Genomic DNA, 23,299 nt, shown 5'->3' on the forward strand with positions numbered 1-23,299 from the left:
TTTATTTTCCCTTGGCCGGCATTATTATAATCTCCTAAGTCCAAATTACAAAAAATCTTAAATGTAGAGAATTCGACCCGTTACAGTTCTATAGTAAATATAGACTACCTGTAAAGCCGAATCATTTCAAACTCTTGGCCGGCAGCTCAACCTTAGTACAGCATCAATGCCATGCTTGTATAATAAACATGTAGAATAAACATTATATAGACACAGTTGAACGTTTTTGCAAAATTTCGTGTTAATGCTCTTAGCCGTTAAAGAGTTCTTCGTCAAGAGATAACCCTGAGGGTAGCAGCCATGTCATGTAGGTTCTTAGAATGGACTGTTATAATTGAAAGCATAAACAAATTTTGGTGTCTGTGCTTTTCGCCGTTAAGGAGTTCTGCACCGGGAGCAAACCTATAGTGCAGCATCAACGCCATGGTAATATCAGGAATAGACTGCCATAATTGAACATTATTGCAAAATTTCATGCGAATGCTCTTAGCCATTGAAGAGTTCCTCGGCAGGAGACAACCCTAAATGCTGCTGACATGTCATGGTGGTATCTAAATAGATCGTAGATAAGATCTCATTGTAACTAATAAACGAGTTTAAACTCGATACACATTTCCAATTAATGTCATATGTTTTGAGGTAAACTATATTTCCTTGTCAAAATATTGCAGTCACAAACTAGTTTAGTCTAGTTTAGGCATTCGACTAAAGTATCATTTTTTTTGGTTTGCTTTACTAACTGATATTTAAAATCAAAGTCAAGCCATGCCTTTAATTTTTTTACGCGTCAACATTAGTTTGTAACAAACTAACTCTTATTGCATTGTGTTAAAGAATTGAGGGCAACAACAAATTGTATCAAAGAAATACAGACGATTACTTTGACTAAGTTGCTTATCACTCTAAAACTACCGACGGGAATATAAACACTGACCTGTATTACATTGGTAATAATAAAGGTCAGTGTTGCAAGTAAAATGAACTGCCGGGTTATGTTAAAGACTTTGACATTTCCATTTGACGTCAGTCTGTCATAATGAAAATGTCAATGTATCATGTCACATGTGACGTTAAGTTGTAAAGGTTTAATTTTTATAGGTTAGCAAAACCTACAATTGGGATTGTTATTAAGTATTTTGTTTTAGTATCGTCATAGCAAAATGGAGCCAACGGAATTCGATTCCGCTCTAGGCGGAACAGAACTTCTGCCACATTCGGCAAACAGCTTAAAGTTCGCTGCATCTAGAAGTATAGAAATTGCAGCAATGACCGAAAGTATCGTTAACCCCAGTAAAACTAAGTTAATATTCCAATGCTTACCGGTACATATGCGACGAAGAGTTATGAGCCACAATTGTAAACGCCTTCCACGTCGGTTACGAAAAGGTCACTTAGAACAGCTTAAAAAAAGCGGACTGCCTCCAAAACAGAAACGTCCTTCACGTAAATACAGACGACGTGCTACAAACATGTTAGACGAATACAACAGGAGGCAACGGAGACATGTTTGGTTAGAAACACACATTTGGCATGCAAAGAGGTTTCATATGATAGAGCGATGGGGGCATCGGATAGCATACAGACCTTGTGACAAAGCCTTCAGAGCTTGCTATAGAGCAAGCTCTGCACACTGTCTCATTCAAGATATATCATATTACACACCATTTCAAATTAAAGGATCAATTGAAACTATAAAAGATATGTTTAGTAGCCTTACAAGTAGTCAGTGTGGGCTGGGTATTTGTGCTAAAGCTTATTTAAACGGGAATAGAAAAGGAATAATTAATTTATACATGCCAGAATCATATCCATTCAAATTTATAGGAAGAGTTGAATTTATTTGGATCTCAAACAGTTCAAATAAAGAGCTTTGGTTGTTTTTACACCCCTCCATTGCAAAACAAGTGGAGTCAGTGTTATCTGACATTATCAACAAACCAAAATCAGATGCACATCATGAAGAAAATGAAGCTAACGCAATTGCTAAAAAAAGGAAAATAGCTACTAAATATTCTGATATACAAATCAAAGTAATGGCAGGAATGTACAATAGATTCAGGTTAACTGGTCCCAGAAGTCATGCTGTTTTAGTACAAACTCTAAAATGTTTAAAAGAAATAGGAAGCTTTAGAACAAATGATTGGTTACAGCACATAGATACAGAAAAAACACAATTATTTTTAAAACCAAAATATGATTACTGGGATAGTATCAGTTCTGTGAATTCACCATCCCAGTTACCACCTGGAGTAGTTATTGGATTAGTTGTGAAAGACCCTCGGTTGAGTCGTCCAAACAAAAGAACAAAAGCACAAAACAAAGCTACACTAACTGAAACCAAGTCTTTACTGAATATACCACCTTATGTATCTTCTTCACCTATATGGGATACTTCATTGTGTGAAATAATAAAAGAAAAAAGGATTACAAACAGTCAATACATTGAACACATAACAAAAACACAGTTAGTACCAGGAGAAGTCTATGAAGATGACCCTTTTCTTCAAACCATTCCTATTGTCTTAATACAAAGACCTGGATCTCAAGACTGTAGTTACAAAAAAATAGGTAAGTAGTTTTAATTATATGAATATATTTTCAATAGATATCTCACACTTCAACATAACCCTCATTTAAGTCTGAGATCTATATCCCTTCCTTATTTAAACATTCTCTTCATAGCACAATAAACAAAGCTAATTTATAAACTCCTGGTTGATTTGATAGTAATGCTTGTCAGAAGACCAGGATATCAAATCATTTAGGCCTAATTTTGGATGTAAATCCATACCCTTCTGCTTCATAGCAAAATATGGTATCTACACACACACTGCTGTTAGACTATAAGACAAGTTCCTCTAGTTGCAAATGCACTAGAGCAACTATTTAAAGTAATAAGGCTATAATAAACCATCATCAGTGCTTCATAAACTACAGAGTTACTGACTTTCTATTTTAGGCTATGGCAGTGGATGGGATATAATCATACCTTCAGGATATGGTTTACCTTTCTGGTTAACTTTTATAATGTTTGGAGCAAGGTCAGGAGGTCTTCGTGAGACAGAGAGCCTTGCTTTTGAAATGGGCGACTCTTACATGCCACCAGACTCAGAAGCAGGAGAAATAGAAGACAAGAGAATAGAATTAGAGCTCAAGGAAAAATATTTCAAAAGACCACCCAGCAAAAGAGTGAACTATGTCAAACTTGCAGTTCCTAGCCCTTTTATATGCCCTTGGAATGTTCTTTTAAAAGAATGGAAAAATGTAAGAGAGGAGAAATTATTTGTTCTACGTGATAGAGATATATTACATAATTTACAGGTAATTTTATTAAGTGATTCATCCACTTCTACAATTTTTACCATCAAAGTTTAAACAACATTAAATATGGTATTGTTACAGAATTGCATGGAATTGAATAAGAAAGTGTCTGAAATGGAAAATTCTGATCACTGCTTGGTTCCTGTTTACATACAAATAATAGGTAAAGGTAATTTAACTAAACATGCAATGATATGTATTCCAAATAAAAGAGATATATCTTTATGTGAAAAACTTATGGAGCCACATCACGAAGATGGAAATACCAAATTAAGGAAACAAAAGAGAGCAGAACAAAAAATTTTACTAAAACGTATGCAGAAAAAAAGAATAAAACTACGGAAGAAAAAAACGCCTATAAAAGAGGTAATTTTCTTAGTCTGTAGTTTGTCATTTCCATTTGAAAGTATAAATGTTTCAAACAATCAATTTTTAAAAGCTTAGCTGTAGCCTCAAGCAAGATAAGTTTGTATGGGATATATATAGAAAATCATGTTTATTCACAATCTTGGTCTTTTCTTTTATTTTCGTTTTACAAAATAAAATAACATGTTTCAGGCAAATGGACCAAAACCTGAGGGCAAAAATAAACATGAGCCATCAGAATATGTTAAAGCCATGAGAGAATTGTGGCTTCCATCAAAGATAGAAGCAGTTCGTAATGTTGGTTCTAGAGAAGTGATGGGATATTTGTCACAAGGAGCATTTAGCTATTCAGAAGCAAAAAGTTGTGGAGTTGGCTATGTGACCTTTAACGCTATCACTAAACTTCTTGAATGTGGTTTAAATAAAGTACTTGTTCGCAATACCACTTCAAGAAAATACAGACTAGCAAATATACAAATAATAAAATAGTGTGTATTTATAAACTTTTCGAAAATTCTACCTTAATTCGTTAATTAGGACCTTCTGTCTGCCAACAATCGTTAACCGTTACTTGTTATAAATATCACAACTGATAAATTAAAGAACTTCTTTCATTAATCTTAAGTTAGATTAATTAAACGTCTGAAAAATAGTGTTCTATAAATATTAATATGGACAAGATATCTTTAACATTCGATGGCGACCGATAGTTAACCCGGATTAAGCCGTGGGGAACAGCTTGTTATTTATAAATCCATCAACCGTCTTTTAAGGCGCATAGTAAAAAATTCCCTACGCACACAAGCATTCATTTTGGTAGAAAAATAATAAGTTTTTTATTTTTACAAAATTATGTTTATTTTTGCTCATCGTTAGTAGCATAAGTTCCATTAAACCTTTACGTCTATTTCCTTTGTGTTGACAAATAACATCCAGTCCGTCCTAAACTAAAGACTTATAATGCAGAGCAACAAACATTAACGTGAGAATTATTTAGCAAACGCACAAGTGCACAAATACATTTCTCATTTGAAAAAGCAAACATTTGATACTTACATCGAATCATATGCATAAGAAAAAGATCAAAGGTAAGTAAACCTACTCGAAGACATATCAAACGTAAATTTCAACAAGTTCATGTCACGTTTTGTGTAGCAATGGTCTTTTAGACGTGCGTTCTCCAAACAGAGGCGGTCGCGGTCATTTCGACCGGGAGGTATACGAAGAAATTTCAGGGAGTGAGCACGACGCGATCTAAGGACGGGCATCCGCAAATACAAGTTTCAGCCCGAGTCTTAAAAAATAAAAAAATTCAAACTTGTCCGAGCTACCATACAGCTCTCTTTTAAAGATGAAAATAGACAGGTTACCATACAGCTCGGTTTTAAAGATGAAAATAGACGAGTAAAGGGGCTACATTTATATATATACCTAGCAATATTATTTTATTGTTAATTCTTATGGCATACCTTGTCCATCTAAAATACGGAATTCTGAAAGAAAACGTCAATAGCATTAAAATAATATTATACGAACTTCTAATAAAGATAGTGTTAACACTGCATCAGCCACTAGCTTGCTCACTGAACCAATGTGTCCGCGGGGACAGGCCGCCACCGCCTGTTTGGAGAACGCTTTACAGGGTTAATTAAAAAATACCAGAAAGCTCTGCCTGTAGTAATTTTACATTAAAAGTGACAACTTTTGTTCTACAACTTTTTTTTAACTCTATAGTTTGTGAAAAATGAAATATTTTACATGGATACCTCTACTTGTTACTACTCTGTAATGTAACATCGCCAACTGCCGCGCGAACCACGAAACTATCGCGCGGTCACTGACCCAATACATGACCAAATATGTGATTCACATTTTACGGTATAATGCTACTTTAAAGAAATAACATGATTTATAAACTTTTTTGTAAAAACTAAACTGCTTAATATACTAAAATAAAGCTTCTATAGCTTTCTGGTACTTTTTATTTTACCCTGTATGGACTCCGCACACCTTACCAGCACCGACTCAGTTGGAAAGAATGCATCAGAAAATCAAGATTTATGTTTTGTATCATAAAACAAAGTTTTCAATATTATTTTGAAGAATAGCATCGCTGTACGCGGTGCTATTCGCTTCAAACTACAATACATTACATTAGGTCAATTGATATAAAATTCACATTCCAATGCTTTTATTTCAGTGGAGTTAGTGTCGAGTTTACGGTTAGGTTATTAGGATGATAAAGTTTATAATAGCAATCTCCTGGCATGTTTCATTTAGTGGTAAATCTGGACTGTCAGATAATCGAACACTTCACCTTAAATTCTACATCAAAACTACATCCACACAAGAAAAACAGTGTTCAACGATTACAAACACTTCAAGGGTGTAGATACACATTCACGAAACATTACAAGTTCCGTACCATAAAACATTCTCACACGCATAATTCTTTTTTTTTCATTCAAACAATATTGTAACAAGAACTTTTGAACATCCATACAAACACGAAATAAACCGAAGGTTCTTCATAAATTGTTTTTACTTTAAATAGCAAGGATGTAAGAACAACATAGATCCTTTTTGTCCCTTGTTTATCTCGGGCCCATATGTGGAACGTCAACCATCGTATACAATGCAAAGTTGTATCCAATTTGGTAGGAAGTGATCGCAAAAAGAATACTTTGTAGACAAGTAAGTATTTGAAGATGAGACTCAATATACAAAAACTAATCACAAGGGAGCAAGTAAGGACTCCGTATTTTGAGAGTAAATTAAATAAACTTATTTACAATCAATAATAATGCAATAACACTCTTTGCATTATAATTATTCATTGTGACCTACACATAATAATACTACGTGACTTTGAAATATGAAGGAATGTTTTCGGACATGACTTTTAAATTTTCCTACCCTCACCTAGGCCTAATGAAGAATTATTCCTGGGATGAACCGCTCCACTTACGTTACTTTATGGCAAGGTTTTCAAATAGCCCTTGTAGAGTTGAATGTAACAATGCAAACTTATAATAATAATGATTAGAACTAGTTATGCGAAAACGATCCACCTGACAAGTTACAAAAAAACGGATATACATTGATTGGTCAATTTTTCTTACACTGTGCATAATTTTGAATATTTCAGCCCTCGAGTCACATTTTTGTATTTATTTTCTCACTGTTGCTTCTAATTAACAAAAAAAACTTTTATAATTTGACAACAAACAAAAAAAAAATTTTTTCACGTAACTGTCCAAATTATTGTAAATGAGACGCCTTAAACTCTTTACCCACTACGTTAGCGAACCTTTAGCACTTCGTCCTTTTGAACTGCTGAAATAAAGCCGTGCGGCCGATACACAAAAGTATGCACCCTTTTGTGTTCATGAATAATCTACTAACATACGAACTACACCATGTTTCACGGTCTTATTTTTAATCTGCGACGCAGAACTAAAATCATCAGCTAATTTCCTACTTGACAAAAGGGTATTGTAGCTATTACGGTTCCAATAGTTTTTAAAAAAATGGAAAACTCGTACTTCGGCGATATTTCTAAGTAATGTTAACCTTGAACTGATGTTGCAGCATCAAGTAGCAAATATAGCGAGTTTGGGCTCATTGGTTTAGGGTCAATGAGTAAGTGCAAATTCCGTTGTACAAAAACCTCTTAATTTATCTAAGTGCTAACTCTTTCTTCCGGAAAAAAAAGACCGCACGTCTTTCAGACCTGACAATTCAGAGATTTATGTATAGTCATTTTTATCTAGACTTTTCAGGTTAACGTTTAATTTAGTATTATTCTAGAATGTAGCATTAAGGAGGACTCGCATACATAGGGAATACGTAGCATAATGTACAAAATACTCTTATAAAAAATTTAATGAACACTTCGAAGTAACAAAAGTTGGCGTTACATGCCCCGATTATGAATGCAATGCCTGCAACTCGCAGCTATTGTTCGCCCAGCGTGTAGAGAAGTTCTCAGAATAAATTGCTGTCAATGTCATCGTACATAAAATTCGCTGCTCCTAAATGTCTTTTGCTATAAAGCACCACAGCTACGCTGAAATGAAATGATCGTCAATGAGAATGTACCTATTTGTTAAATAAAAAAAATATACAATGATTTAAATAATGCCCGCCATTTTTGAACGGTAACTTACATAGAATCTAACTAACCTGAACACCTTTGATTTAGATTTTAGACGTAACATTTCGATCTAACTAATTAAATGCATACTGTTTGATGTCTCTTATTTCTGAGTTTTGTTATAATCTAGTATATATAATATATCTACTAGTAATTAAATAAAAAGACATGATTTCCTGACGATATAGATTACAGATTTTTATGAAACTAGTTGCATTTGATGCGACAATTAACTGTGAATACGTATACTATCTTCAGGCGATAGCGCCATTTGGCCCCCACGGCATTTTAAGAGTCCTGTAATAACAAAATATTATCTACCCCTATATCTTGGATCTCTTCCTAGCAATGGCGTCCTCAACTGCCTTCAGTTGCTTCAGTAGTTCTTCTCGTCTTGAAACTGATTTCTTTGCAGGCGCCGCTCCGCCGACGGGTGATGTCGCTGAACGTTTCTTATTAATTAATTCTGTTGAATAATAAGTTATTATAATTAATTAATTACTGTGTAACCTTTATTATCCAATAAATTATTATTATTATTTAGGGTAAAGCAATAATTAGTAAAATAAACACTAAAATTCAAAAACTTCGTTTTTTGGATTTATTGGAATTGGGAGAAAGAATACTGATGACACTGGGTATTGCAGCCGAAGAGTCGCTTGCCTACAGATGCTACAGGGTTAAATAAAAAATACTATAAAGCTCTCGGCCTTTTAGTCCCTACCAATAAAACTAATAACTTTTGTTCTACGACTTTTCAAAATTTAATTTATTTTATACAAAAATACTAAGCTATTTCTGTAAAGTGACATTGCACTGTAAAAACGAATACCCTGTTGCAAAGTCGCTGCGAGCACTCATGATTAAGTCGTGGTTTGCGCGCGATTAAACATTACAGAGAAGTAACGAGTAGAGTATCTATGGTACATTGTTGAATGTTGAATATTTCACAAACTATCGAGTTAAAAAAGGCGTAATACAAAAGTTGTTAGATATACTACGACAATACACACATCGCCATCTAGCCCCAAAGTAAGCGTAGCTTGTGTTTTGGGCACTAAGATAACTGATGACACTTTTATGAATGATATACACAAATACTTATAATATTGAGATAAACACCCAGGCACTGATAAAACATTCATGTTCATCACACAAACATGCTCCAGTTGTGAGAATCGAACCCACGGCCATGGACTCAGAAAGCAGGGTTGCTGCCCACTGCGCCAGTCAGTTGTTAATTATACTGTGAACAACTACAGGCCGAGAGCTTTCTGTTATTTTTTTATTAAGCCCTGTATACATTTTAATTCATGAAACAATCCAAATAATTCAAACTAACATTAGTGCAATCTACTGTAATGTTTTTTTTATATTGCCTCTGGTTAGTGACCGGCCGCGATATATGTTATACATAACATAAATGAACCTAACATATTCCCCCATCTTCAATGAACTCGTACAACAAAAAATCTTAAAGCGGTAATTTTAATTCAGTAACAAAATATTTATTTTACGGGTATATGTATATATGCACCACCTAACTAATTTATTTTTTCAAACCATTTAACAAAAGGGCCGCCTCTGAGGCATTAGCACTCAACAGAAAAAACCTATGCATACTAGTGCGAGCGCTTACGGGGCACTGTGGACTTAATAGACACATGTTCAACCTAAAGCTGCAGGATACAGATCTATGTAGACTCTGTAAGGAGGCTGCGGAGACGCCGCTGCATTTGATCTGTTCCTGCCCCGCGCTGATGCATAAACGCAGCACTCTTTTGGGGAAACACATAATGCAACCAGTGGATGCTAAATCTCTTTCAGCAAGGAAAGTGCTGCTTTTCCTGAAGGCGACCAACGCTTGCTGGGAGATCTAGACAGCGGCGTCACAATAGATCGTAGCCGGTCGACGTGACACCAGGGATCAGACGAACCTGAGCCGCAAGCAGAAGAAGAAGAAGAACTAATTTATTTATTTGTTTTCTTGCCATTGGTTGCCTGGAACAAATCGCTATGAAGCGATAAGGCCGCCAAATTGTATGCGTTGTTTTGTTATACTTTTTTTTTTTTTTTGTACTTTTTGTGGTGTACAGCCTAAATAATACAGAAATAAATCGACCCTCGATATTGGTATGAAATTTTCTAAGTAGCTAAAGTTTCTTACTTGTCCATCGAAGTTTTTCTCTACATTAAGATATTTTTTTAAGAATTCAATGCCGTTTACATAGACACGATAGCCCCCCTATATCGTGTTTCTGTAAACGGCATTGAATTCTCTAAAGTGACGTGAATGCAAAAAAGCGAAAGAAAGTAGGTAATAAATAACTATCAATTGTCACAACAACTGAGTATCTGACTCATAGATAATGGGTAAATAACATGTTAATTGAAAATAAATTAAATACCTTTCTCTATCGATGGCTCCTTTTTACTAGTGGCCGTTGATACTGAAGCTGCTAGGCCAGCATTAGATTTAACATTCATCCTAAAAAATAAAGAAAATATATTTACCTCAGATTATCATAATCTCGGTGAAACTTAAGTTGTGGTGCAAAAAAAAGGAGAATAGAATTGGGACCTCGTCGCCGCGTTGGAAGAAAGAAGAATCTAGTGATAGTGGTTTAAATTGACAACTAAATATTTTATTTTCATCTGTGACAGTTAAGTTGATTTTTATGCATTAAACTTTATCTTTTGTAACTGTCTCATGACTCACTATTTTATTAGCGCGAATGGAATTGAATAGTCACAAACACGGTTTCTTTAGTATAATTTGAGCATTTTCATTAGCTAAAAAACCAATAAAAATATCGGTAATATATAAAAACCTCATCAAAAAACCTAAGCAACATGGTGTCAGTGGTTTTACGGATCATGTGATCATTCAGCACACTACGTTTTCAGCTTTAGGGATTGTTTGTGCTATGGTCGCTTGTTGTGTTTTGTGTGAAATATATTTATTCACGCACCTCAGAGTGCCTAGTATGTGATTTTCGAACTACATTTACTTATTCGATCGTGTGAAAATTAACTACGATTTGTATGAAATCGAAAGAGCGCCATCTAGTTACAATACTGGGGGAAACAGAAGTGTCGATAGATGGCGCTCTAACAGTATCCGTCTCGTACCCTGATGTGTAGTAAACAATTGCCATTGGCACGTCAGTCAAGTCGCCGCCACTGGCGCGTGTAGTACGATTAATGAAAGATCGGCGCTGTACTGGTTACTTGACTGATGTGTGTGCGTGAACACTCACCGAGGCCTCGCAGCGGCGTTGAGGAGACGTGCCTGACGAGCACGTCTTGCTCCTGAGCTGCCTGACGATGATGATGACCGTGACTCGCTCTCCGATTCGCTCGATGATGTTGACGACTCTGTCAACAAATATACACTCATATTTATGTAGTACTAGCTTTTGCCCGCGACTTTGTCTGCATTTGGTTTTTGATGTGGCATTATATTTAGTTGCAGTTCTAAAAAAAATTTAAGTATTCAGTGTCGCTAAGCCTTAAATGAGGGGTTTGCTGCTGTCAGCCGAGGAGTTCTGCCCTCTATATCGAACCACAGTTTGGGCAAATTTTAACATATATTATAACTTCTTTAGTACAAAAAAAAATATTTAAATCGGTTGTAATTTGTCGGAGTAATGGTGTAAAATCGACAAACACTCATCCCCTCTCCCGAAGGAACCGAGCTTAATGTCGGGATAAAAAGTATCCTATATCACTTCTAACACTTCCAAGAATATGTGTACAAAGTTTCATGAGGATCAGTTAAGTAGTTTTTGCGTGAAAGCGTAAAAAAACTTACATTCACATTTATAATATTAGTAGGGATTTAAATATAATAATAATTAATAATAATTTGCTTTTTGTTCTATGTACTTTTTGTGGCGTGCAATAAAAGTATATTCATTCATTCATTCATTCATTCATAATAATTCTAGCCGTAGCCCGCGTTCTTTGGCCACGTTCATTACGGTTTTTGCTTATGCCGCTGGGAAACGTTTGTTTTCGTGGGATAAAAAGAAGCCTATGTTACTCTAAATCCGCTCAACAGACACTATGCAAAAAATCATGTTGATCAGCGGCTTAATAAGGGCGTGTAGGAAGGACAAACAAGTAAACACATTGTCGTATTTATAGTATTTGAAAGGATGAATTATCATTTAAGTCGCGCTTTTGTTGGTCAGTTGAGAACTATAATTAGGCTACACAAAGTTGCCCAACTAGAAAGAAGGATGCACTGATACCAGTTCAGTCCATAAAAAGTTTTTGGTGTTTTCAATGTTATAAGACGTACATAAATATTTAGAAAGTAGAGACTAAAGTGTGTCTGTTTGTTTGTTAGCTGGATAGACAAAATTTGGCATATAATAATTTTATCTTTATGAACCAATGTTTTATTGCAAGCCATAGAGTACTTTTGCTTGGGAAAGCATCAGGGTAACATTCGCAGAGATTGTTTAATTATTACCTTCGTTATCTATGTACGACTCGACAACTACATAATCCTTGCGAAATTTTGCACGGATGTAGGATGCACGGATTTTGCATTTATCCTGGAGGATAATTTGTCGCATAGGATACTTTTCATGCCGGGAATACTAACGCTTTTCGCGGGATTTTAGGTAAAAACTAAAAAAAAAGACTTGGAATAAGTCTTTGCCAACTTAGCTCGCGTTTTTGTAGTACTAAATAAATATGACTATATCATATTTAATATTAAATATTATTAAATACTATCGTCTACTACGATGACCAACCCAGCTTGGTAATAATGGGCGTACCTTCCCCTTGGAAGAGGCATTTAGCACAGCTATGGACAATACAAACATACAAGCTTCTGTAAATATACTAAAGAGGATTTACTTATTTTACCTATTCACATTTTTACTTGCAACTGTCTTTTATTAACACCATACCTGAACCAGATGAAGATGATCTCGAATATTTTTTCCTATTTCTACTCCGACTGGATTCTTTGCCGCGTCCGTATGGATCTAGTTCCTCCTGTGAATTTTAAGAATTATTTCAAGTTTAATGTTGGTTTGTAATTCTGTAAGAATTTGTATGCTTACGCGTTTTACGAGAAAAAGTTGTGACATGTCAATATGCGATTTTTTTTGTTTACCCTATGAGCACTTAAAACGTTTGTGGGTTTGTAGTGATTAGCAGCGGTTCCTTAGTACACTTACGACGAGAATAAGCCGGAATTAAACTTAGCAGTTGCTGTTATTGATAGTCTCATGACTACCAACATGGTGGTAGTGGAAGACTGCGTCGTCACATGTCTTAGACAAAGTGTTTTATGGTTACTATGTACCTTATGCCGGTGTAGTACAGGCGGAGGTGGGTTCGCACTCATTTGCCTCGCGGCCGCCGGCGAGGGTGCACGTCTGCGCGGCGCTGGTGGATTCATGGCAGTAGCGCGTGCAGTCGCCAATCGACGCTCTCGCACGATCACCGAGGGCGACAACCTGCGCATATTTCGTTTTTACTCTGAAACTATTCACGCGTTATGTGGAAGCGCTTTTAAAACTTGTGAACATAAAAATGACGTATAATATGCAAGACACTAATTTACCCATTCATTTATCAATACTACCCATTATTGGTTCAGAAAAAAATCCTTGATCCACATTTCTATTGAGGCATTAATTTATTTAACAAAACCAGCTGTAAATATCACGATTAACGAGTATGATCATCAATATATCGAAATCAATATTGAGCGTTATTCAAACAAAAAAGATCATATCTTAGTAAGACAACGCTTTCTTCGGTTGTCTAACCAAGCGGGATAATCTATCGTTTAAAACCTTTGCTTTTAATTTAGTACATAAATGCTTTTTGAGTCTGCTTTTACGTAGTGTGAAGATTAAAACAAAGTGCATTTTATTAATTGTCCTAACTAATCCAGTCCATTTAAACGATAAGAACGTCATCAACTCATCAAGCCATACAATGAACTATTATATCAATACAAGAAAGTGAATAAAATACTATGCATGCTCACTACTCTAATATGCTCACCTCTGTCGTGAAGACGACGACGCCCGTGTCTTACGCCTCGCTCCGGGGCTGCCTGTACTACGCGAGCTGGAATTTGAAGAGCTGTGGGCTCAGAAGGAAGCCAAGGGGATAGGTGGAGGCACACACACACACTCGTGCAAACACGCGCTCACACGCACACGTGCGGCGCGTCGACACGTACCCATATCACACACGCACACATTCACAACCAGTAGCAAACCAAAGTGAGAACGCATGCAGAAGTTAATGAAGAGACGGGATTCGTGAGAACACACACCACGACAACAGTTATGAAAGCATAACCCAGCCGGGGAGAGGAGAAGCAGAAGGAAAGTGATTCAATTAATCATTTATACATCAAAAATAAAATTTCGTCTGTCAATCGTTGGGTCGGTAAATTTTATGCAAAATATTAATAACATTTTCATTCGTTTGGAAAAATAATGCTATCTTTAAACTACACTTAAAGTTTTTTCTGAAATCAAACTAAAATAAACTATCTACTTAAAAACAAAATTACAGTTACAAAAACAAAATGTTGTGGCTGTCATATAACCAAAAACATATATATCTTTGTAGTAATTACAATACAAATACAAATACAAGGTGCTCGAAAGCGCTTCCCATTCTATGTACTATGTTGCTATTTAAATTCGATTGATTCAAATAAAATCTGTCTGAAACTGCGATAAATTCATATCATGCTTAAAAAAAAACATTTCTTTTCTTTATTCTATAAGTGGTACACTATGTGCAAAATTGCAATCTATTGTATTCAATATTTAAATGCATTTTTTGTCTCAATGAATTTTAAATACAATGGTTTATTTCATAGTGTGATTGGAGTACTCATTAAACATAACATTATATTATTTTATTACCCATACTTTTTTTACTGTACTGCTACTGTTTAGACATCTCTTATATGTATTAAAATCAATTCGTACATTAATAAAATTCAGACAAGTTTTATTAGATATAGATTTGGGTTACCCTTTTTTGTTAATTAAAACATATCTGAGAAATTCAATCCTAAAAAAATTACGTTTAAATACATTGCAAAGTATTCAGATGTGTCTTAAATAACAAAACAGGAATATCCCTTAGTAACTATGCATTCATATTATCTAGCTATGAGTGTAAGAGTATTCAAATACCTAGAAGAGGAATAAGAGTCCTCAGAGGACTGTGGCTTTCTTCGTCGAGCGGCGGGTTCAGCGCGCATCCAGGGATCGGCCCACTCGTCCCCGCGGCCGTCGCGACCCTCGCGGCCGTCGCGGCCGTCTCGAATCTCACGGCTATCCCGAATCTCCCTCACGCGGCCTTCGCGAACCTCACGACCTTCTCTGCCTTCACGGGCCTCGCGTTTTTCCACCTCCGCACGCTGGACTATCACCTCGCGTGATGAGCGTACCCGTCTCTGTAACAAAAACATTTCAATCATTCGAACGAACATCAGTTTTTTTTTTAGCTACATTCGGTTACTACCGTAACTAGTTGCCGCCCGGAAATGACTTTATTGGCTGAGATGTTATGTATACACAAGCCAATGACATTTCAATTCAATTCAATTTTATTTATTTGCTGATACAGGTAAATAGGTGTTACAAGAAAAAAAATATATGCAGATCTTAACTGTACCACGCCAAATTGGCATGCAAAATATTTTCAGGGTAGTGTTTAAAATTTTAAATTGTTACTACTAGGTACAATTAAAATATTGGCAACTACAATGTTTATAATAACACAATACAATTAATAAGTAAAGTAACATTTACAAGTAAAGGAAAAACTTAAAAGAGATTACGATAGGCGGGCTTATCACTTCATTGCTTTTTTTTCCTGACGAACACAAAATAGCTTTTCAAATTTATCGAATGTAAAAAACCGGTTTTAGAAATTTAAAAATAATTGTAGAATAATTTTAAAATAATTTCGACCATATAGCAATGACCTGACGGGGCTTTATGTTTTTACCTTTATATAGCTTCTTACAGTATTACATAACTACAATCATAAAAAATTTAAATGATACATTCACGAATAAAATGACGTTTTCTAAAAATTAATCCTAGCTAGATCGATTTATCGCCTCCGAAACATCCTGTATCCTAAATTTCAATAAAATCGTTGGAGCCGATTCGGAGATTCCAATTAAATAAACACAAGAATTGCTTGTTTAAAGATATAAGATCTAAAAAGAACAGTCTAATCAGTATCAGCTCTTTCTATCACTTACAAAGAATAGTACCTAATCGTTAAAGGATGAATCGAAATCGCATTGTTAGTTGATTCGTATGCTAATGAAGAAACATTTAGCACAGCATGCAAGAAACGCCTCCTACAAAGTGCCGCCCTGTATCCATTATTCGGAGGGTCCTCATAAGCCTCATGTCTCTGTAATTGCACCGGCAGCACCGGCCTTCTGACCGGAACCCAGCAACGCAGCTTGGCGGCAGAAATAAGCAAGGCGGTAATTATTAATTATTATTGCTGATTTCTATAACGTTGTTTAGTCCTCCATACCTTATGGTAGGGAACATCTTCAGGGGCAGGCATATGCTCGTCGTAATACGGCGGGCGTTCGTACGGGCGCTCGCGTTCAAAACCACGCTCACGTTCGTAGTAACGTTCGCGCTCGTCCATTGGAGGGCGCGGGAAACGCCCTCCACGGTAGATCATAGCGCCGAATGGACCTGGCCTGAAAAAATGCTATTCTTATATCTTATTACTTATATAAATAATCTTTTCATTATTTTGTAGTATGTTTTAAAAATGTAAAATAATAAAAGCATGCATCCATAATATATTTCTTTTTATTTTTTTTTCCACAAAGTATTTTAATATGTGTATTTTATTATACATACAACGTGTAACGGTATTACGAAATACTATTGAAAGGTGCATACGTATATTTCATAAGGAATCACCCTTTAAAAGTATTAATTCCAAAGAAGCATATTAAATTTTCCACACAAACTAATTCTAAACATTCTAAATGTTTACTTATGACAGCTCTATTGAAGATAAAAGAACGACACGTGTATAGTACCTAAGCTTACCTAAAAAATTGACAGGAGTCACCTGATTTTACTTTTGGGTGTGATGTTAGGGCTGTATCAGATTTATTTCAGTAAAAACTATGGCATTACTCAAAAACTGCTGGCGTCTCTGAGACAGTAAATAAAGCCTCTGAAGCAGTGGCGAGCACGGGGTTTCTTACCAGAGTATGCGTACAGCAGGAAAATTGCATAAAAAGCAGAAATCCTCCTGCTATAAGAGCTATATATTCATTTTAGGGTAGGCAGTGCTTTTGTGCATATATGAACTGTACGCCACTGCTCTTAAGTATTATTTGGGTTTTCTTTTACAAGTTATATATAATTTAGTATGATGGTTATCACCAAAATTATATAAACCATCACCTATTTATTAACTGAACAAAACTTCGCTGGGAATGCAAGGAACACATCCTTAAAACTGATGACTGCCAATCAACCTGAGATGTTAAGCCTCATGTGCAGTTAATAGAACCGGAACACAGAAATTTTGCCTGGCGCTAGAAATAAACCCTGATCCCTTTCTCCAGTCTGCTCTTGTCTAATATCTCACACGTTACGTTTTACATTCACTCATTGGATCTAACCTATTATACATCTCGGGGTCGCGGTGAGCGGGCGGCACGTCGTGTGGAGGCGACGCTCCCACGGCCGCGGCCGCGTACGCTAACTCTGCGTCCGGATCGTGAACCACCCCACCCACTGACAAGTGCAGCTTTTTCTCTTCGAAATCCATATCCTGCTCTTTACGTTTGTTTGCTATTCTCAGCATCTGTAAAAATATATTTTCATATTTATATAGATTTGATTTTATTTATATAGATAAGAGAGTTTATTGCACACAAAATAAAAACGACACGAATGACAACTAAATAATTATATTTATTACACAAATATATTGGTATGCAAAGGAGGTCCAATTGCTCGAGCAATCTCTTCCAGACAACCCTATATAAATAGTTGGCTAAAATACAAGCAATTATGTTGGTTGTACCTGTTTTATCTTAGAATGTCAATCTAAAACCACATTAATTTATCAATTATTATATTATGTTATACCAATAATAGTTATGTCTAATTTTGGATAAACTGCAACTATGGTGTTTAGATGAGCAGGAATAGTAAAGTTTTGTTTTAAACTCTATTAATTATTGTCCGTGAAAATGCTCCCCGGGTGAAATGACCGCAATCGTGACGACATAGGCAAATTAAAGCTTTTGTAAGTCCTTGTTCCATATTGTATCATATATAAAGATTATTGATTTTAGTATTGATAACAAAAAACTTAGGAACTGATAGTTTGAAATCACAAAATAATTGTTATACACAGAGATTTTCAATGTTCACGCTGTATAAAATTATATTTATATAGACGTGACGTCATAATTTTGAATTTAATTTTGAATTTCAGTTCACCTATCATGGTGGATTGCTATATTTTGCAGTTTTATTAACGATTCTTTGTTACTGATAGGATGCCTATTGATAGACCGATATAGGATTGTTGAGCGAAGTATTAGCTAACAAACCTCCTTAGCCGTGCGAAGGCCACGTTCCCAAGCGGATTCGGGCGGCGCTGTGTCTCGGGGCGCGGGAAAGGGTCCTGTGGGTGGCACTCCGCGCACCACGTCAAACATGTTGTAATTACCCTTGTCTGTCACACCTGGATGCAGAAACCTGTACAAACGATTAAATCTAATTATCATCAATTTCTTATTGTTTTTTTAGGGTAAAGTATTTTTTTTAATGTTAAAAAAACAAGTGTGATATAATATATAAATATACACACGATAAAATGAGATTTGCTTTACATAGTGTTACAATTTTCATAATAATTTGATAATAAAAATAACACTAAAAGTAACAAAAAGATTTTTTACAAGTAAGAAAAAGTTGACTTTACTAGTGTACCAAAAACCTCGCATCCCAACAGGAGGGTTTGCTGTAGATATATTGTAGTGGTAACATAAAGGAAGATGCGGCCTGATAATTCATCAACAAGGCATTTAACAACTTTAATTTGTATTAGTTTGATCTTTGAATAGCAGATTTTTAAGAAATACATCTTTAACTTTCTACACCTTTAACTTAATCATGACATCCTCTGCAGCAAAGTTACCTTGTGGATATTCTTTATCATTGATATAGCTGTTAAATTTATTACATAATAAAATAGATAAATAAAATCTTTTTATTAAAAGTCAAAAAAATAAATATGAGAACTATAAAAAACTAAATTAAAAATACGCAAAATTATAAAATAAGGTGACTGATTATTTTTATGTTTACAATACCTGCAACTATTTCCCCATGTGCATGCACCTCTTGAAAAGAATCTGCAAACAGGTCTTGGTTCACTTTCTTCTGGTCTCCGCTCTGCCTCATCTGATACCTCCCCTTCTTCCAGTGAAGAGCCTCGTGAACGACGAATAGCTTTCACATCCTCTGAACCAAACAAACAAATATTTGACTATATGGAAAATATAAATACAATAAATATAATACCAGTACTCCTTTTATGGCTTTTCTGTTAACTATTTTCTGACAGAGAATTTATATACTGTGATTGAGACTTTGATGGAAACATATTTATTTTTTAAGACTAGATGGGTCATGTAATTGTTCTAAGAAACTGAATAAAGTTTTCATTAAAATATATGCAGTAACAATCTAAAACTATTTTAAGGATAACTATGGCAACAGAAAGAACACCCAAATGCAAAGTCAAGTCATAAAAATTAGTTGTGATTGCTTACATTTTATTAGTATATGAACTTTTTCTAAAGAAAAATGGTTGTTCCAAATGACCTGGTAAAAGTTTCGACTATACTAAACAGCGCAAACAATCTAGTGAGTATCTCTAAATCCTAGCCTATTACTACTTATAGTAATTGCTCATCTTATCCATTCTTGTCACACCAAATATCCTTCTCAATTTTGGTCATGTATAAAATATTCTTTAAGATTATAACTTATATTTTGTACAAGTTAAGTTATAAATTATTTCAAATTTTAAAATAAATTATGTTACCTTTCCTAGCTCCCTGTGTTTCAATATCTCCATTTGACTGCTCTTTGGTTTTCGTGGGTTCAATACATTCACCTTCTTCTGCTTCAAAGTCCAATTGCTCCTCTCCGTCTTCAATGTTGCTGGTTTTTTCTTGAGGCACCTTGTAAAATACTCATATAAATAATACTGACAATGTGTAATTTATAACTACATGTATTGTTTAGTCTACTATTCAGTAACTTTTCAATTGATGATGATAATTGTTCACCTGGTTAGTGGATCTTCCATCTCCAAACAGTTGTATTGTTGTCAAATTATGTTGTCAATTTTGATTCAAGCAGTTGGAAATGTTTCTAAATTAGGTATTTGATTTACACATACTAACATAAAAAGGCAATCAAATATACATACTTTTTCTAATTTGGGAGCATCACTAATCCCGTTGTCAGATTTTGGTGAAGACACTAAACTTGTTGCATCATTACCATTGCTTATATCATTTTTTGTATCAGGTGATGGTGTTTTTGGTTTACTCTAAAACAAGAAAACAAGTTCTATAATACAATTTATTTATCATGTAAGATGGGGACCTAAGATGCTATCTTCTAGTGTCTAGAGGTAGATTCAGTGCAGATTTTGGTTGGAGATTGGTGCATGAAAGTTTTGTAACCATCTAACTCAGCAGCGATAAAGTTTGTCGCAAGCACCATCAGCAAAATTCCATTTGATTAGCCCAAAATGATACCTTCCATGCACCATCTACACATGACCCAAAAAAAAAAACATCAAATAAAATGGAAAATAGCAGTAATTCCTCTCCAAATAAATGGCAGTATGAAGAAGGAAACCTATTTCAGAAATGACAAACAGTAAGAAACAGAAAAAATACAAAAAATATTTAGCGTAAAGTAAATCTACGACCCATTAAATATTTATCTAAGTGGAAAAATATACTCTCCTATTGTACAAAACCCACAGTGTATGACTGTGACTTGGAAATTGCAGTTCCTACTATTATTAAAGACATAGTAACCTTTGCCAGTTTGTCCATGTTATCTGGTGCATCAGAGTCATCAGATACGTCAGATAAATCTTCATGGCTAATGTTATGGTCTTTTTCCTGTTTATCACTTGCTGCTGATTTGCTTCGCAGTTTATCATCCTCTTGATCAGATTCCATTTCACCTAAAAATAATCAATAATTATAAAGGTATAATACTTAGATATAGATAGATATTCTATATAATTATTTGAGAAATGTTAATAATCAATTTGCATTACAAAGTTTGCCACTCTGAAGTCAGGCTTATTGCTCCAGTATACCTGCCTAAAATAACCTTATATATTTTATTGATATGAATCGGACCAGACCCATATAAAAAAAATATAAAAAATACCATAACAAAATCACTTTAAAGTACGTATTTGTAATTTTAAAAAAATCTGCTATTTATAAATTCAAGCACAAAACTTGACTTGCTTCCTTAACCCAACACTACACTATGGCATCAGGCCTAAAGTCCGAACTGAGGACCATACTTTCACTGGGATACTTTAGCTCCTATCAATATGTTTTTTCTTGTAAGCCTTCAACTTAACCAGAATCATCTCTACAACAAAACAAATTTACCCAAAGATGATTAATTTAAATACAACTACAAAAATATTATTTACCATCAGAAATTGCTTCAGTTGCTGGATCCTTATTACTTGGCCTTTTATTATATGATGAACTTCTACTAGACTGGCTTGATTCAGATCTACTCCGATTTCTAGGCATAGAGACCATTTTTTGTTCAGCTTTTGTGTGCCTTCGCCATTTTTCTTTAGGACTCCAATCATTTTTTTTAATTGGTGATCTAGGAGGTGAGGATTGAAAAGATGCTCTATCTGGGGATGGACTAGCAGAAGGTGATCTTGGTTCACGATTTCTAGGTGATGTGACTTGAGATGCAGAGTCTGGAGAAACTGGTTGCAATGGTGAAGCTGGTGGGGATTTAAGAGAACTGCCAGGAGAATGTGGTGTTTTAGGGCCTTCTCCGCCTGATGGTGGGGCTGAAGAATACTGCTCAGGGTTTTCTGGCGAACCAATATTTGACCCAACTTCACTTGGCGACTTTGGACCATCTGGTGATTTAGGGTCTATGGGTGATGGAGGTATAGAATTTTCAGGTGAATTTATGTCCGAGTGAGCTTCACTCAAATTATCGGGCGACAATGGAGGTTTACCAGTAGTAGTTGATCTTTCAGAAGTTTGAGACCGGCTGTCAGGTGAGGGGGATTTCGGACGATTATATCTTGGGGATGTAGGGGAATGGGGTGGGGACTTTGGGTCCTTTTTAGAACTATCTGATGATGAACTTCGCCTACTTCTTGAACTGGAACTACTACTGCTTGATGTTGATTGAGCATCTCCAGATGCATCTCGAGAGTCTTCAGAATCCATTTCTGCAAATAGACAGCGTACACTTTGCAATATTTTAAAATGAGTTCTGTATAATCCTTCCCAAAAGCTTGTTATCATATTATGTTAAAACAATAAAGCTGATAAACAAAAATACATAAAATGTCTACATATACAACATAATAATTAATATTATTAAAACTTAATTTCATGTTTGTATGTCCAATAAATACCTAATTCTGCTAGTGTCCTCTGTACAATATTGTGGATATCAATCATTACCTGTTTTTGTTTAAGAGCAAGTAACTCCCATATCTTTTAACCTAATATACTGAAATTAGGCTATGCTTGATATAAATCAAACAGTTTAGTTAGAGGAACTACGTTCTGATGTATATTGAAGACACATCCAGCCTTACCTTGAAGATGACGCCTCGACGCCTGAATCGGTAGCACTTTAGATCACTTTTCATTTTGTAAAGACTTTTCAACTTTATTAACACAACACAAACAAAACTCGTGTCTGATCACACGTACTTGTGAACTTTAATAAACTTTAACTTTCTAGTAAACGTTGAACCGACGTAAACTTATTAAAATCAACACTACTTCAACATGGCTGTGATATAGGAGAAATATATATGAACATAATAAATAATCACTTTTCATAACTTCCGTTGGGTAAACTTACGCCCTTACCTTAACTGAGATGAATAAGACGGTAAATTCTTGAAGTATTAAAATGAATAATTAAAAATCTTCAATTTGCGCCGCATCAAGCCTTTTCATCGCATCGCAGAAATTAAATTCATAGACTCAAGAAAAAGAGAGTAAAGGCACGTCATAAAAATAAAAAGTCAATGATTGCCATAGACCACACACATAGACAAATAATATTATGGTTTTGCACAATAGTGAGAAATATATAGTAATAAATATGTAAC

The 23,299-nt window shown here is 35.1% G+C and overlaps 2 protein-coding genes across 5 annotated transcripts; one reads left to right on the forward strand and one right to left on the reverse strand.

Annotated features, from left to right (window-relative positions):
- The first annotated feature begins 1,044 nt into the window (after positions 1 to 1,044).
- Positions 1,045 to 4,531, forward strand: LOC120630703 (ribonucleases P/MRP protein subunit POP1). Its single transcript, XM_039899991.1, has 4 exons — positions 1,045 to 2,568; positions 2,960 to 3,321; positions 3,403 to 3,687; positions 3,880 to 4,531. Exons 1-4 carry the CDS (start codon positions 1,161 to 1,163, stop codon positions 4,174 to 4,176), a joined length of 2,352 nt encoding a protein of 783 aa, XP_039755925.1. The 5' UTR covers positions 1,045 to 1,160; the 3' UTR covers positions 4,177 to 4,531.
- A 3,026-nt stretch (positions 4,532 to 7,557) lies between these two features.
- LOC120630702 (zinc finger CCCH domain-containing protein 18) lies at positions 7,558 to 23,161 on the reverse strand. 4 transcript variants are annotated; one of them, XM_039899989.1, is made up of 17 exons: positions 23,055 to 23,161; positions 21,626 to 22,399; positions 20,985 to 21,136; positions 20,363 to 20,485; positions 19,973 to 20,111; positions 19,236 to 19,386; positions 18,471 to 18,618; positions 17,529 to 17,713; positions 16,409 to 16,583; positions 15,040 to 15,302; positions 13,883 to 13,948; positions 13,173 to 13,326; positions 12,772 to 12,859; positions 11,104 to 11,221; positions 10,252 to 10,331; positions 8,165 to 8,309; positions 7,558 to 7,756 (listed from the first exon to the last, which is right to left on the reverse strand). In XM_039899989.1, the coding sequence occupies exons 2-16, from the start codon at positions 22,395 to 22,397 to the stop codon at positions 8,167 to 8,169; spliced, it is 2,757 nt and encodes a 918-aa protein (XP_039755923.1). In that variant the 5' UTR covers positions 22,398 to 22,399; positions 23,055 to 23,161; the 3' UTR covers positions 7,558 to 7,756; positions 8,165 to 8,166. The 4 variants fall into 4 exon arrangements, with proteins under 4 accessions (XP_039755923.1, XP_039755921.1, XP_039755922.1 ...); XM_039899987.1 differs by having other exon boundaries at positions 13,883 to 13,963; XM_039899988.1 differs by having other exon boundaries at positions 13,883 to 13,963; positions 22,775 to 23,155.
- Between the last annotated feature and the right edge of the window lie 138 nt (positions 23,162 to 23,299).

This window comes from Pararge aegeria, chromosome 16 (assembly GCF_905163445.1).
Source record: "Pararge aegeria chromosome 16, ilParAegt1.1, whole genome shotgun sequence".
NCBI classification, from domain to species: Eukaryota; Metazoa; Arthropoda; class Insecta; order Lepidoptera; family Nymphalidae; genus Pararge; species Pararge aegeria.

Coding starts and splice junctions, on each gene's coding strand:
- LOC120630703 (XM_039899991.1), top strand. CDS start 1,161: ATGGAGCCAACGGAATTCGATTCCGCTCTAGGCGGAACAGAACTTCTG. Junction 2,569..2,959: donor CTGTAGTTACAAAAAAATAG/GTAAGTAGTTTT, acceptor TTTCTATTTTAG/GCTATGGCAGTGGATGGGAT. Junction 3,322..3,402: donor ATATATTACATAATTTACAG/GTAATTTTATTA, acceptor GTATTGTTACAG/AATTGCATGGAATTGAATAA.
- LOC120630702 (XM_039899987.1), bottom strand. CDS start 22,397: ATGGATTCTGAAGACTCTCGAGATGCATCTGGAGATGCTCAATCAACA. Junction 20,112..20,362: donor ATGCTCCCAAATTAGAAAAA/GTATGTATATTT, acceptor GTATTTTACAAG/GTGCCTCAAGAAAAAACCAG. Junction 16,584..17,528: donor GACCCCGAGATGTATAATAG/GTTAGATCCAAT, acceptor GCATTTTTTCAG/GCCAGGTCCATTCGGCGCTA.